General features: G+C 57.0%; 5 protein-coding genes across 5 annotated transcripts; 2 read left to right on the top strand and 3 right to left on the bottom strand.

Annotated features, from left to right (window-relative positions):
* Positions 1 to 38: 38 nt before the first annotated feature.
* FA10DRAFT_247280 (P-loop containing nucleoside triphosphate hydrolase protein) lies at positions 39 to 4773 on the top strand (the record flags this gene model as incomplete). The annotated part of the gene is made up of 3 exons (XM_025519446.1): positions 39 to 228; positions 296 to 1265; positions 1380 to 4773. The coding sequence occupies 3 exons, from the start codon at positions 39 to 41 to the stop codon at positions 4771 to 4773; spliced, it is 4554 nt and encodes a 1517-aa protein (XP_025380363.1).
* FA10DRAFT_247285 (Thioesterase/thiol ester dehydrase-isomerase) lies at positions 4542 to 5435 on the bottom strand. Its single transcript, XM_025519447.1, has 2 exons — positions 5043 to 5435; positions 4542 to 4984 (listed from the first exon to the last, which is right to left on the bottom strand). Exons 1-2 carry the CDS (start codon positions 5389 to 5391, stop codon positions 4806 to 4808), a joined length of 528 nt encoding a protein of 175 aa, XP_025380364.1. The 5' UTR covers positions 5392 to 5435; the 3' UTR covers positions 4542 to 4805.
* An 89-nt stretch (positions 5436 to 5524) lies between these two features.
* On the bottom strand, positions 5525 to 6470 carry FA10DRAFT_15324 (hypothetical protein). The gene has a single exon (XM_025518116.1). The coding sequence runs from the start codon at positions 6364 to 6366 to the stop codon at positions 5710 to 5712; it is 657 nt and encodes a 218-aa protein (XP_025380365.1). The 5' UTR covers positions 6367 to 6470; the 3' UTR covers positions 5525 to 5709.
* A 786-nt stretch (positions 6471 to 7256) lies between these two features.
* On the bottom strand, positions 7257 to 10296 carry FA10DRAFT_298589 (hypothetical protein). Its single transcript, XM_025524617.1, has 3 exons — positions 9785 to 10296; positions 8624 to 9716; positions 7257 to 8559 (listed from the first exon to the last, which is right to left on the bottom strand). The coding sequence occupies exons 1-3, from the start codon at positions 10115 to 10117 to the stop codon at positions 7343 to 7345; spliced, it is 2643 nt and encodes an 880-aa protein (XP_025380366.1). The 5' UTR covers positions 10118 to 10296; the 3' UTR covers positions 7257 to 7342.
* Positions 10297 to 11217: 921 nt separating this feature from the next.
* On the top strand, positions 11218 to 12530 carry FA10DRAFT_270525 (putative AGX1-alanine-glyoxylate transaminase; the record flags this gene model as incomplete). The annotated part of the gene is made up of 3 exons (XM_025523065.1): positions 11218 to 11253; positions 11318 to 11442; positions 11510 to 12530. 3 exons carry the CDS (start codon positions 11218 to 11220, stop codon positions 12528 to 12530), a joined length of 1182 nt encoding a protein of 393 aa, XP_025380367.1.
* Positions 12531 to 12767: the final 237 nt, after the last annotated feature.

Genomic DNA, 12767 nt, shown 5'->3' on the forward strand with positions numbered 1-12767 from the left:
TCCTAGTCCTCCTCATTTCTGTCAAGACTAGCAGCACCATGGCGGGCCCACCCAAGCGAGAAAGGTTCAATGCCAAGGCGAGACAGTCATCGGTGGGAGGATCTAGCCACAAAAAGCGGAGAAGAGTCAAGGTAGGGAGCGGCGAAGACCAAGTAATTGACGAGACGATCATAGACCCGGAAGAGCGGAGAGCCAAGGCTGAGGAAGACCAGAAGCGAAGAGCAGTGAGTGTCGAGCTTCTTGTAGAGTTGCGGCGGTGAAGGCTGACAGAAGAATCGGTAGCTTCTGGCTCAAGGTCCAGCCCCTGAAGCTGCATCAGCGCCCATCTCGAGCAAGAAGAGGAAGCGGCTTGACGCATACATCGCTCGCCAGCTGCGCAAGGAAGAGCACAAGGAGCTCCTTGCTAATCTGGCCAAGACTAGCGCCGAGGTGGGAGACCGCAGCGCACTGCTGAGCGCTTCGACTCTGGGAACTGGAAAGGTGCTCAGCGGCCGAGAGAGGATCGAGCGGAATGAGGCAGGGACAGAGAGAACAACACAGCGGCGAAAGGGCGGTTTCAAGGTACGCGATCTGAGCGATGATGAAGATGCCGATCTCGACGAGGAGCCAGAAGACAAAATCGCCGATCATGAGGAGCAGGGAGAAGGGAACAGTGAAGAGCACGATGAACGAGAAGCACGTATCGCGGCTGCACGCGCACTATTCGCCCAAGCGGGTCCATCAACCGATAGCAAAGACGATCAAGCCATTGGTTCAGCGTTGGCGTTGGGACCTGACGGAAAGCCCATCGCTGCAACAATGAAAATACGCAAGAAGAACAAGCAGAACAAGCGGCGGAGGATGCCCGGCTCAGGCACAGCCTGGGGAAGGGCGACGACTCGACAGGCCGACGATGACCACGAAGAGAGCAGTGATTTTGACAGCTCTGCGAGCTCAGACGAAGGAGAAACCGATTATGATGAAGGAGACAGTAGTATCGAGAATGTCGGAAACAAGAGTACGCGAGGAAACAGCAGCGAAGAGGCTGATTTAGCTCTCGATGATCTCGACTCGCCTTTTAAGCCGTCGACGGGCAAGGGCAAGGGCAAGGGCAAAGGAAAGGAGATTGAAGGAAGCGTGGCGATGGAGGGCCAAGATGGCTCCGATGATTTCGAGGATTCTTCTGCTTCTTCCTTAGGAGATTCTGATGAGGAAGATGATGCGAGCGAAGAGACAGACGAAGACGAGCAGGCGATTCTGATGGAAGCAATGAGGCTTCGAGGCATGTTGGGGGATCCCAACAAGACACCGCCGCGTTTCGATGACGAGGAAGGAGGACCAGTAGACGACGCTCAGGAAGGGGAAGGGGAACTGGAGCTCCCTTTCACTGCTTTTGAAAGCGAAGAGGACGCTGACTACGGGTCCAGCCTAGACGAGGGAGGGCACACATCTGTAAAAGGCGGACACATTGCGGAAGACAAGGAGGCAGCCGACATGGTTGAGGATGAAGAAGACGAGGAGGAGGAGGAGGATGGAGAGGAAGACGACGACGACGATGTGGAAGATGATGACGAGGAAGATGACGATGAGGGAGAAAGCAGTGAAGATGATGAGGCCCTCATGAATCCCATGGCATCACGGAGACGTGGACTCGGACAGACAAATCGATCCTCGGGCTTCAAGGACTGGGCAAATGCGGCCCTAGGACTTGAGGCGAAGCACAGCGAGGATGATCAAGACGGCGTCTACCGTGGTCCCGAGCCAGTGGCAGGATTGAAGCAAAAAGTTAGTGAGCTTGGACCACAAGACGGTGTCGTTCGAGGACCTCTAGGCGCCGATGCGCCCAAGATGAGCGAGAGATCGGCTTTTGCGCAGAAGTTCTACGAGGAGGCCGGGAAAGAGACGAAAAGGAAGCGCACGGTCACTGTCGAGCGCTCGGAAGAGCTGCAGGATGCGAGATTGAAGCTTCCCGTCTTGGCCGAGGAGGAGCGCATTATGACGACAATCTTGGAGAATGAGGTTACGGTGCTGTGCGGTGAGACGGGAAGCGGGAAAACGACGCAGGTTCCCCAGTTTCTTTTTGAGGCGGGCTTCAGTTCTCCAGGCACGGCAAATCCGGGCTTGGTCGGTGTCACGCAGCCTCGTCGTGTGGCCGCTCTCAGCATGGCGCAGCGGGTAGCTTCGGAACTGTCGCTACCGTCAACACGCGTGTCCCACCAAATTCGATACGACGCGACTGTGAGCCCTTCGACGTCGGTCAAGTTCATGACCGATGGTGTCCTCTTGCGCGAGCTGGCGGCCAACTTTCTGTTGGAAAAATACAGCGCCATCATCATCGACGAAGCGCATGAGAGGAGCGTCAACACTGACGTCCTCATCGGCGTCTTAAGCCGAGTCGTTAAGCTCCGCGCCAAGCGATGGATAGAAGGTGAAAGCGGTGCTAAGCCATTGCGCCTCATCATCATGAGTGCTACGCTGCGCGTCGATGACTTTGTTCGCAACTCGACTTTGTTCGACACACCGCCTCCCGTCATCAATGTTGAGGCACGCCAGCATTCAGTCACAGTGCACTTCAATCGCCGAACGACTCACGACTACATTGCCGAGGCGGTCAAGAAGGTCACCAAAATCCATGCAAGGCTCCCGGCTGGCGGCGTTCTTGTCTTCATGACGGGCCAACAGGAGATCACGACGGTTTGCAAGCGGTTAGAGAAACGCTTTGGGAAAAGGGCGATAGAGCAGAGAAGGAGAGACAGGGAGAGAATAACCCTTGCTGGCGCGCCCGCTGTGAGACATGATGACGACGAAGAAGGCGAAACGCTTCGATCCGATGACAGAGTCGCCTTGGCGGCCAAGGATGGCGATGTCGAAGCGGAGGAGATAGACCTCGGTGTAGCGGATCAGGACTTGGCAGCTGATGTCGATGGCGAAGAAAAAGACTTGAGCGATGCCGACGAGGACGCACTCGATTCGGACGATGAGGAAGGAGGCGAGGCACACGATGCCGACATGCCGGACGAGCTCAAGGACGACTCAGATGTGCCGATGCATATCTTGCCCCTCTACTCGCTCCTGTCGTCTGACCGGCAGATGCGTGTGTTCCAACCTCCTCCAGCTGGCACTCGTCTGGTCGTTGTCGCTACAAATGTGGCCGAAACGTCCTTGACGATCCCCGGCATTTCGTACGTTGTCGACTGTGGTCGATCAAAGGAGCGGCGCTGCGATCCCTCGACTGGCGTGCAGTCTTTCGAAGTCTCCTGGATCAGCAAGGCCAGCGCCAATCAGCGAAGCGGCCGTGCAGGCCGTACCGGGCCTGGCCACTGCTATCGACTCTACTCGAGTGCCGTATACGAGGACCACTTTGACAGCTTCTCTCAGCCCGAAATCCTGCGCACGCCTGTCGATGGCTTGGTCTTGCAGATGAAGGCGATGAACATCGATCAGGTAGCCCATTTCCCCTTCCCTACCCCTCCGGATCGGGCTGCGCTGCAAAAGGCCGAAAGAATGCTTATTAGGCTTGGCGCTCTCGAGATGCAAGGCCTGATGAGCGGAAAGGGCAGCCAGTCGCGGATCACACAGCTCGGACGAGCGATGAGTTTGTTCCCGCTCGGCCCCCGGCTAAGTAAGCTGCTGGTGCAGGGCAATCAGCACGGCTGCCTCCCCTTCATCGTCGCTCTAGTCGCAGCTTTGACTGTGGGGGATCCCTTTGTGCAGGAGCAGAGCCTCGGCGAGCACGATGGCGAGGACGACGAAGAGGATGAAGACGGAGCCAAGGTTAGCACGATGGACGAGGACCTGCCTCCGGAGCTGGAGCACATTAGGAGCGAGAAGGTACGAAGAGTAGAGGCTGGCAAGAGCCGAAGGAGCGCCTACTTCAAAGCCTTGGCTCGATTCGGTTCCATGAGCGAAGGCGCCAGTGATCCTCTGAGGCTCCTCAGCGTCGTGGGTGCGTACGAGCACGATGGTGCCACCCAGGCGTTCTGCCACGCCCACTTCCTCATGCCCAAGGCGATGGAGGAGATTCACAAACTTCGAGGCCAAATTGCGAGCATTGTCATGGCCAATGCCGGGCCTGAGGAAGCACCGAAGCTTGCGGCACAGCTGGGCAACCCCAAATTCGCAGCTCCACCTACGACCAAGCAGCTGACGGTGCTGCGTCAGCTCCTATGCGCCGCTTACGTGGATCAAGTCGCTATCAGAGCCGACTTGGCACCAGAGAGCGCCTCAAGAGTTGCGTCGCTGCAGGATGCTTCGGACCCGCTGGCGAGGCAGTTCGACCGTCAGATGCGACAGGGGGCCAAGATGACATCGACAAGAGGCGTCGCTTTCCTTGCTATGGGCGTGCCAGGCCAGGCCTGCTACCTGCACCAGACGAGCGTGCTGTTTCACCAAAAGCCACCAGAATGGGTCATCTTTACCGAGTTGCACCGAGCAAGGAGCAAGAACGAAGGAAGGCAAGGCAACATCTGGCTAAAGGGTTTGACGAGAATCAACCCTGCCTGGCTCTCGGGCTTGGGTAGGAGCCTTTGCAGCTTCAGCAAGCCAATCGAACTCAATGATGGATCGTCGACAATGTCAAAGCTCGTCGCGGCCGCAAGAGCGCTCAAGGGCGGTAGCGTCCAGGACAAAACTACTGCTGCTCCCACAGAAAGAACCGTGATGCTTGTCCCATCGTACGGAACGGGTCCAGCATGTGAAGCCGACGAGAGGGCCAGTCATGTCGGCTGGAGTCTCCCGCCGGTTGAGGCAAAGCAGCGCCTGGTGCAGGGTCGATGGGTGACTGACCTTGCGTAGTCTCTCGCTTGTATTTCTAGATGCAATAAACATTACTTGTCCGGCCATTCATCGGGATTCCTGCCCTTGATAAGGTTCCCTTGGTCGTCGAATTCGACATTCTCTGCATGCCCGTGTGCCTTTCCGACGAACTTCGTGTGAGATCCAAAGGCTAGAATGGCATTGGTGACGGGATGCCGAAGCTCCATTCGAGTCGTCGCAAGCGTTTTTCCTGCGCTTGTCCGTCAGCGCTTTGTAGCTTGGGAGAACGTTGCTCTGCATTCACTTACCGAGACTGATTACCCTGCCCTCTGCATGCACCTCGTCTCCCACTACGCCCGCCGCCTTCACGAAAGTCGTGCTGATGTCTGTCGATACACCTGTGCTGTACAGGCCCCTACTTGCCAGAGCCAGGCTCCCCATCGTGTCGGTCAAGGTGCAGATCAGGCCGCCATGCAGCGAGCCGAGCCGGTTGACATTGTGCTTGCCGATTGTGAGGCCGAGACGGACGAGGCCCGGTTGTGCGTGAATAAGGCGAACCGAGGACTGAGCGAGGCACGACGAGTCGTGCCCGCCAGCTGAGAGGAAGGCGTTTGTGACCCGCTGCACGAAGCGGTGGCACGCCGTGGGTGGGGACATGGTCAGGATGGCCAGGTTCAAATGCGATATGGCGATGTGTGAAGAAGAAAGACTTTCGCTAGACGCGCTCCATTCCGGTCCGTGCAGCCTTTCTTGGCGAACCGGAACGCCATCACACCAGATCAACAAAAGACAGGGCTGGGAGACAAGGGCAGATTGCTCTCAATACCACAACTTGATGTCATTACAGAAAATTTGAAAGATGGTCAAAACTACCCTAGTCGAGCCTCCTAAAACTACTGATTGGCTCCTGTGCTCGCCGCTCTCTTCTAAACACATGTCTCCCTTGTCCTACATGGTATGGCGTGGCCGGCAAGCCTACCTAGCGGCTTTGATGGTATTGCTTCGGCTGATGAGAGAATGTTGTTCCTCATCCTCCTCGATAGAGCTCCTGAACTTCGCTGTTTTGACGTGTTGATGCTCTCGTCGAGATGCTTGGTGGATAGTCGAAGGACGAGCGCTTGCCATGAGAAGCCCTGCAGGCCATGCCATCAAGACTGGTGGCGGTGGCGACGAAGCACCATGCAAACCGGCTGTGCTTTGCTGGGGTGGACTTGCAGATCGACGTCTTGCACCTCGAACGCTTTGGTTCTCATACCTTGACCACCACTTCGCTGCCGGGACTGCCGGACGGTCATGTTTTTGTCGCTGCTCTGCTTCGTCTCTTTTCGCTACTCTCTCTTGAGTCTCCTCATTTGGTGCTAGCTCGTCCCCGTCTCTCTTCGTTAGATGATCAGACGATGATCTCCTCTTCTCCGGGAAAAGGTTTGATGATGACGCATGCGGGAGGATCGAGCGCTCGTCGTCGTCTTCCCCATCGTCATACAGCTTCGCTGTTGAGCGCGGCCTTGGTGAGGTGGACGGCGAAGAGCTTTGGCGATGAAACAGTCGTCGAAAGGACGACGAGCGTGGGCTTCGGGGTGATGCAGGAATCGCGGTGGTCATCATCTGGGAACTTGACCCAAGGCAGAGCATCTCTCTTTGTGCCCAATGGTGCCGCGTAGCAGGATATGTGACGGGGAAGCAATGCAAGGAAACGGTGATGGTTCAGCGGTCCCTTGAGGGCCGTCACCTTGAGAATATATATCAGACACGGCGCCAAGACTTGTCCCGCCAATCCTCTTCTTCATCCTCAACAAGCAACCACTGGAGGCTGCACGGCTGCCTCGGCGCCCAGACTAAATTTCCTCATTCTTGACAGCTCGATGAATCTCCGTCTATCTATCTCGCCCTAGCCGGAAAGAAAGGAAAAGTCAAGGCCAAGCCCTCGCTGCGTTTGCTCTGTCGTGCTTGTCTGCCTCGGCAGACGCCAAGCCAAGAGCGACAAATTAATACAAGCCAGCCCGCGAGAGAGAGGCGAGAGAAACAAAGAAGCCAAGGAAATTTTATTTCAAAGCAGAAAAAGGCCAAGAAAAACTCGATGGCTTTACGTGCGGCTTCCGGTGTCCCTTTGGTGTGTGACGTCTCGGCTCAGCTCGAGCCATGCACAAGCGCCTGAATTTATATATATCTTGCTTGCTCGATGCCTCTGAATGCGCACGGTTCCTGCAATCGCAGATGTGCTCTTTGACGCCATCTGGTCCTTCCCTCCGCTCGTCAGCACTTTGCGAATCGCGCAGCGCGACGCGAATGTGATTGCCAACGAGAGCAAAACGGAAAGCTGTTGTGTCAATTGCTTGGCTAGAGCCAAGGTGCCGAGCGAGCGCACCTATCACTTCCTGTTCGTGCGCGGCTCGATATTTCTGGCCTCCCAGACTCAGAGCTCAGCCTTCATCTTGCCCAGAAGAGATGCTAAGCGCACCTCGCAACCGTTGAGCAATGCAAAATCGAGAAAGCTTGGTGCCAAGCGCAGGCAGGAACATTCAGAATAGCTCTGAAATTAGCATGTCATTGATGTCTAGATATCGTCGTTCCGTCTAGGAGCAATGCTGTTTACATGCACTATCTATCATCAATCGCTCTTGTCCTTTTGCGTTCTCAACCTCTCTTCTCTCAACCTCGCCCTTCTCTGCCGGGGCGATTCGTGCCCATCGCCCCGCCCCTCATCTTCGAGATCTCTCACTCCGCGACCCCAACGACCAGCTTTTGGGCCCCAGTCGTCCCGGACACCCCATACGTGCGCCTCACTGAGTACGGGTGGGCCCTCACTTCTGCTCTTCTTTGCACTGCTGGCTGTTGCCTGCTCCGCCTCTTCATACGCCGAGGCGCGCGCGGTCTGCGAAGCTGAAAAGGCTTGCGGCCCGATTGGGCCGCCCTTGCTGAGGTTGATACCCAGTCCTGCGAAGCGAGAGGACGGCGGAAAGGTGGACCGTGCATAGGATGCCTCGTCTGCAAAGTCCTCTTCATCGTCCGCTGCCTTGCCGAAAGGACCGTTGCCCACATTCATGCTTGATGCACTCATCGAAGTGAGCTTGCTCTCGCCGCCTCGCCATGCGCCCAGGTCAGTACCAAGCAAGGGCTTCCAGCTCTGCAGGCTCCATGAAGGATGCGACATCTCCCACAGCCTCGACACGGCTCTTTGGTAGGCGAAGCGCTCCTCTTCGCCCGAAAAGATCGAGAGCGTCGCCAGTCCCCCCTGTGCGCCCTTTTCCTTGCGCTCACGCTCCTGCCTTTGGGATTCTCGACCAGGCTCAGCCCTTCTCCCTGCTTTTCTGCTGGAATCGTCCGTGATGGGTCCGTACGCTGAGATGTTAGGGCGAAAGCCCTCCTCGGTATCCTGCATGGCCTCACTCAGCGTCTCGCTCTGCATGAATTCGCTCGTCCCCATTCTGTCCTCCTCTTGCTCCTCCTCTGGTGTGGCTTCACCCGATGCGAGCCGCTCTCTGCGCGCATTTTCTCGCTGCACCTCTCGTCCCTCTCGGGCAAAGAAGATCTCCGTGACAGGCACCTGAGAGCGAACGATGAGCTTGCACTTGGCCTCGTACAGCGCATCGATGAGGGTGATCAGTCGTCGAGCTTGATTGCGGTGGACCAGATCCAACGCTGGAATGTCATCCAAGACAAAGGCGCCATAGGTCGAGGCCAGCGTCAGGTAGTCTGCCGGACCCAGGGCTGTATCGCAGAGCTGGGAGAATGTGAAGTAAGCAGTTGAGGGCAGGCTCTGAGTCTGTGAATAGGATGTAGTGACAGCGACTTGGCGGTTGTAGACCTGCACCGTCGACGGTTCAGCTATACATGAAGAGCGTCAGCTTCCGGAAATGTAATTCAGCTTAGCAAGAGGGCTCTCTCTCACATTTGCGATCGCCAATGAGTTGAGCGACTGCGTTGTCAAAGTCGGCGTCGTCTTGTCCTCCACGAGCTCGCCGGACGAAAAAGAGTGTCTTCCTTCTGTCCTCCTCTGTCATTTCGGCCCATGGACCCCAGCCCTGCTTGTATCTTTCAACACGCCAATCTTTTCCACCAACTTCGACGACCGGGCATCTCTCTTTCAAGGCAGCCAGGAAAGCCACCAGGCTTCTCCGTTGCACATTGTTGGCGTATAGATCCTCGGGGACGCGGTTCGACGTGGCCACGACGACACCGCCGAGGCGCCAGTAGGAGGTCAAGATCCTCCTCAGCAGCGTAGCCGACGCAATGTCGAGCAACTGGATCTCGTCAAAGACGAGTACGTGACCGCAGCTCAAGAACAGCTGGGCGGCTACATGCATCGGCAGCGTGGTACCCATGCCGTGCGCCATTCCTGCCACATTCTCCTCCTGTCTTTCCATCTGGGCAAGCTTGACAACGTCCATTCCCTTTCGGGCTTCCTCGTCAATGTCGGTCCCGTCAAAGGCCGACGGTGGGACAGGAGAGTCGCGTGACGGCCTCAGAAAAGGCACCCCTCCCCGGATTGTTTGTGCCCACTCTCCCAGAGACTTCTTCCGTCTGCCCTTGGGGGCCCCTCGATCTTCTTCGGATGCTTCCACGCGCTGCCAGACGGCACCGACACCGCGTTCTGGTGCCACCCCGCCGGCAGGCGTTCCGAAAGCGCCAAAGCCTTGCCGCCGTCGCTCGGCCTCGAGCCAGATGAGGCGGTAGATCGTGAGGAGCAGGTGATGGTAATGCCTCCGGAACTTGCCGCGGACGGGCAAACACTCGAACCACGTATCGACGAGAAAGGACTTGCCGGTGCCCGGCTTGCCAGTCAGAAGCAGGCCGCGGGGTGTGTCCAAGGACTCGACGAAACTCTCTTCGGAAAGGTGTTTGACGAGCGCGTTGATGTTTTCGTCAGTTGCGGGCGAGGAGGAAGGATCTTGCTGGTCCGGAGACGGCGCCGAGGACTGCAACACGCCGAGCAAGTGGGCCGGTGGAGTGTAGTCTTGCAACGCTCTCGTCAGCTTCCGCAGCTGCATGGTCAATTGTGAATGAGCTCGCCTATCGACCGTAGCTAGGGATTGATACGAGACTGACTCACTTCCACAAGGACCCGTATCTGTTCGGCATCTTCCTTGATTTCGCCCTTGGCAGCCATGGAACGGTAGTAGAGCAGGGGATCCGTGACCTGGAGAGCGCCATTTCCTGGTACCTTTCTTGCAAAGGAGGAAGCTGCTCGACACGGGCACACCCAGCTTGACGATATTGGAGAGGAACACCACAGTAAATCTCTCCCAGCTGCGCCGAGCCGCAATCGACGTGGCCCAGCGACTACCATCTCGTCCCCCCAGCTGTCGAGGCCTTGTCGCAACACGAGCGGAAAGCGTCGTTGAGACTGTGAGCCGTGCGCCGCGCGAGTAGTGCTAGGAAGCATGCACGTCTGACCTCATCCACTGCCATTCCTCCACCCCGTCTCGGCCGACAGACGTGTTCTCGTTCATCAACGTTGGTCTTAGGAGCCTTTCCTCCCTGGCGGGAAGAGGCTCTGCCACTGTTGCATCCCAGAAAGGGGCTGACCACTCTACCTCTGAGAATTCCGTCTGTAACCCATGGTGACCAACACGGAGCCAATGTAAGTTGGCTTTCTTCTCGTACGAAAGAGATGTGGGGAAGGTGGATAAACTTAGTTGCTCCGACCGACTGCCACTGGCAGACACATACGCAGGCGCGGCAGAGGTCGTTTCGCACCGTGAGGGAAGCTCAATGGTTGTGAGAATACAGGTGCAATTGCACAGAATAGGGCGTCTTCGACAGAGAGCGAAAAGCAGAAGTAGAAGGGAATCAATGGGGACAAAGAAGACAGTCATGAGTTGGAAGAAGCCAATTTCTAATCGCTTTTTCAAGACGGAGGAAGTGGGCCTAAGGGCTCTAGCGCCGCGTCATTCGGCAAGCAGATTAGAGGAAGCGCCGCCTTCCCCCTCCACTGGCCGGACAGAGAGCCACAGTACAATAGCACTGGCAGGACTTCTTCGTTCCACACCCCCACCTTTTTTATTCTCATTCCGTTTCTTCGTCCGAGTCAGGTGAGTTGACTTGTGCGCTTCTCTTTTCCACCACCATCACCATCGCTTGGTCGTCGCCACTGTCGTTACCATCTTGCCACTGTCTTGCCGAACTACAGAGGCTCTACTATCTTCCGAGCCGCGGCGTATTCGTGCTTCTTCACATTTCTGACGCGGACCTCCCTTCTACTCCTCCTTCCTTCCTTCAAAAACAATCATCATGGCTCCTCGGTCGTCTTCCTCATCCAATTCGTCGCCATCTGAAACCGCTCAAACACCACCGCCGCGGGAACCCGTATACGGAAAACCGACATTGAAATCACATCCGCCCACTGCCACGACACCCACCGCGCGCGACACGGAAACAAATGCCGTCCAACCGGGTACTCCCACTGTCGCTGCGGAACGGATACAAATGATCTCTGGGCATTTGCAACAGCAGAATAGTCTCCCTTCGACGCTTCGATACACAATGAGCAGCCAAGAATTCAAGCAAGCCCCTCACAAGGTCAGTCTTTCCCCTCCTTTCCTAAGCTTCACGTAGAGCTAAATGCTGACGCGGACTGGATCAGCTCCTGGTCATCCCAGGACCCATTGAGGTCGGCGACGATGTGCTCTTGGCCAATGCGCACCCGTCCATGTCGCACATGTCGCCCGACTTTATCCCTGTCCTTGGCGACTGCATTCGCATGGTCCGGTGAGTCTTTTTCCCAGCAGCCTCCTCGACGGTCTTGCCTCCTGACAACGACGATGGAATGCTACAGAAAAGTCCTCTTTGCGCCCGACGCACAGCCGGTCATCACTGCCGGCAGCGGCACGCTGGGCTGGGACCATGTCGCAGCCAACGTGATTGAGCCTGGCGAGGATGCGCTCGTGCTCAACAGCGGCTACTTTGGTGACAGCTTTGCCGAATGCCTTGAGACATACGGCGCCAAGGTCGACCAGCTCAAGGCGCCCATCGGCTCAAAGCCCTCGCTCGCCGAGGTGGAGGCGAAGCTCAAGTCAAAGAAGTACAAGGTCGTCACTTTCACCCACGTCGACACCTCGACGGCCGTCCTTTCGGATGCCAAGGGTCTGGGTGAGGTCGTCAAGCGCGTCAGCCCCGAGTCGATTCTTGTCCTCGATGGCGTGTGCAGCGTGGGATCCGAGGAGATCCGGATGCAGGACTGGGGCATCGACGTCGTCCTCACCGCGTCGCAAAAGGGCCTTGGCTGCCCACCCGGCCTCGTGATCCTTGCTGCCTCGCCCAAGGCTATCAAGGCCTTTGAGGCGCGAAAGACGAGGCCCAACAGCTACTATGGCTCCTGGCAAAAGTGGTTGCCCGTCATGAAGGCCTACGAGGCCGGCACGGGCGCCTACTTTGGCACACCACCAACCAACCTCATCTATGCGCTCCACCAGTCGCTCACGACGATGACGACGCAGTCGCCCTCGCTTGAGGAGCGCTTCAAGCAGCACGTTGCCGCCTCTGACCGCGTCAAGAACTTCATCCAGGGTCTTGGCCTTGAGCAGCTCGTCGCCGACGGCATCAAGGATGGTGCCCACGGCATGACGGCCGTCAAGTACCCCACCGGACTCAAGGCGCCCGACGTGCTGCCAAAGATGGTCGCAAAGAACGTCGTGCTCGCTCCCGGTCTGCACAAGGAGGTCAAGGACACTTACTTCCGAATCGGCCACATGGGCGTCACGGTCGTCAACGACAAGGAGCGCGGCGATCTCGACCACCTCCTCAAGAGCCTCAAGGAGGTCCTGGCCGATGCCGGCCACGCCCCTGCGCAGCAGTAAATCCCTCTCTCCTAACCTGTCATTCATAGTAGTGCATGGAGCTCAGACTTGCTGCAAAGGATAGAGATTTGAAAAAGGGACAGAGCAAAAGGCTGAAGGAGCTGGTGCTACATTGGCGTGGGATTGGTGATGAAGCGCACTCCTGCTGCCAGGTTGGGAGGATCAAGGCGCGGACGCGGCGATAACGGAGCTTCCTTATTTTTTTTTTGGTTTTGGTTTTGGTTTCTTTCTTTCCTC

This window comes from Acaromyces ingoldii (assembly GCF_003144295.1).
Source record: "Acaromyces ingoldii strain MCA 4198 unplaced genomic scaffold FA10scaffold_1, whole genome shotgun sequence".
Classification (NCBI taxonomy): Eukaryota; Fungi; Basidiomycota; class Exobasidiomycetes; order Exobasidiales; family Cryptobasidiaceae; genus Acaromyces; species Acaromyces ingoldii.

What these genes read in the sequence shown, in the direction of transcription:
- FA10DRAFT_247285 (XM_025519447.1), bottom strand. Translation starts at nt 5,391, where the DNA reads ATGTCCCCACCCACGGCGTGCCACCGCTTCGTGCAGCGGGTCACAAAC. An exon ending in GGGCAGGGTAATCAGTCTCG is followed by an intron (nt 4,985 to 5,042) that starts GTAAGTGAATGC and finishes GGACAAGCGCAG; the next exon opens with GAAAAACGCTTGCGACGACT.
- FA10DRAFT_15324 (XM_025518116.1), bottom strand. Translation starts at nt 6,366, where the DNA reads ATGCTCTGCCTTGGGTCAAGTTCCCAGATGATGACCACCGCGATTCCT.
- FA10DRAFT_298589 (XM_025524617.1), bottom strand. Translation starts at nt 10,117, where the DNA reads ATGCTTCCTAGCACTACTCGCGCGGCGCACGGCTCACAGTCTCAACGA. An exon ending in AGATACGGGTCCTTGTGGAA is followed by an intron (nt 9,717 to 9,784) that starts GTGAGTCAGTCT and finishes TTGACCATGCAG; the next exon opens with CTGCGGAAGCTGACGAGAGC. An exon ending in ACTCATTGGCGATCGCAAAT is followed by an intron (nt 8,560 to 8,623) that starts GTGAGAGAGAGC and finishes CTTCATGTATAG; the next exon opens with CTGAACCGTCGACGGTGCAG.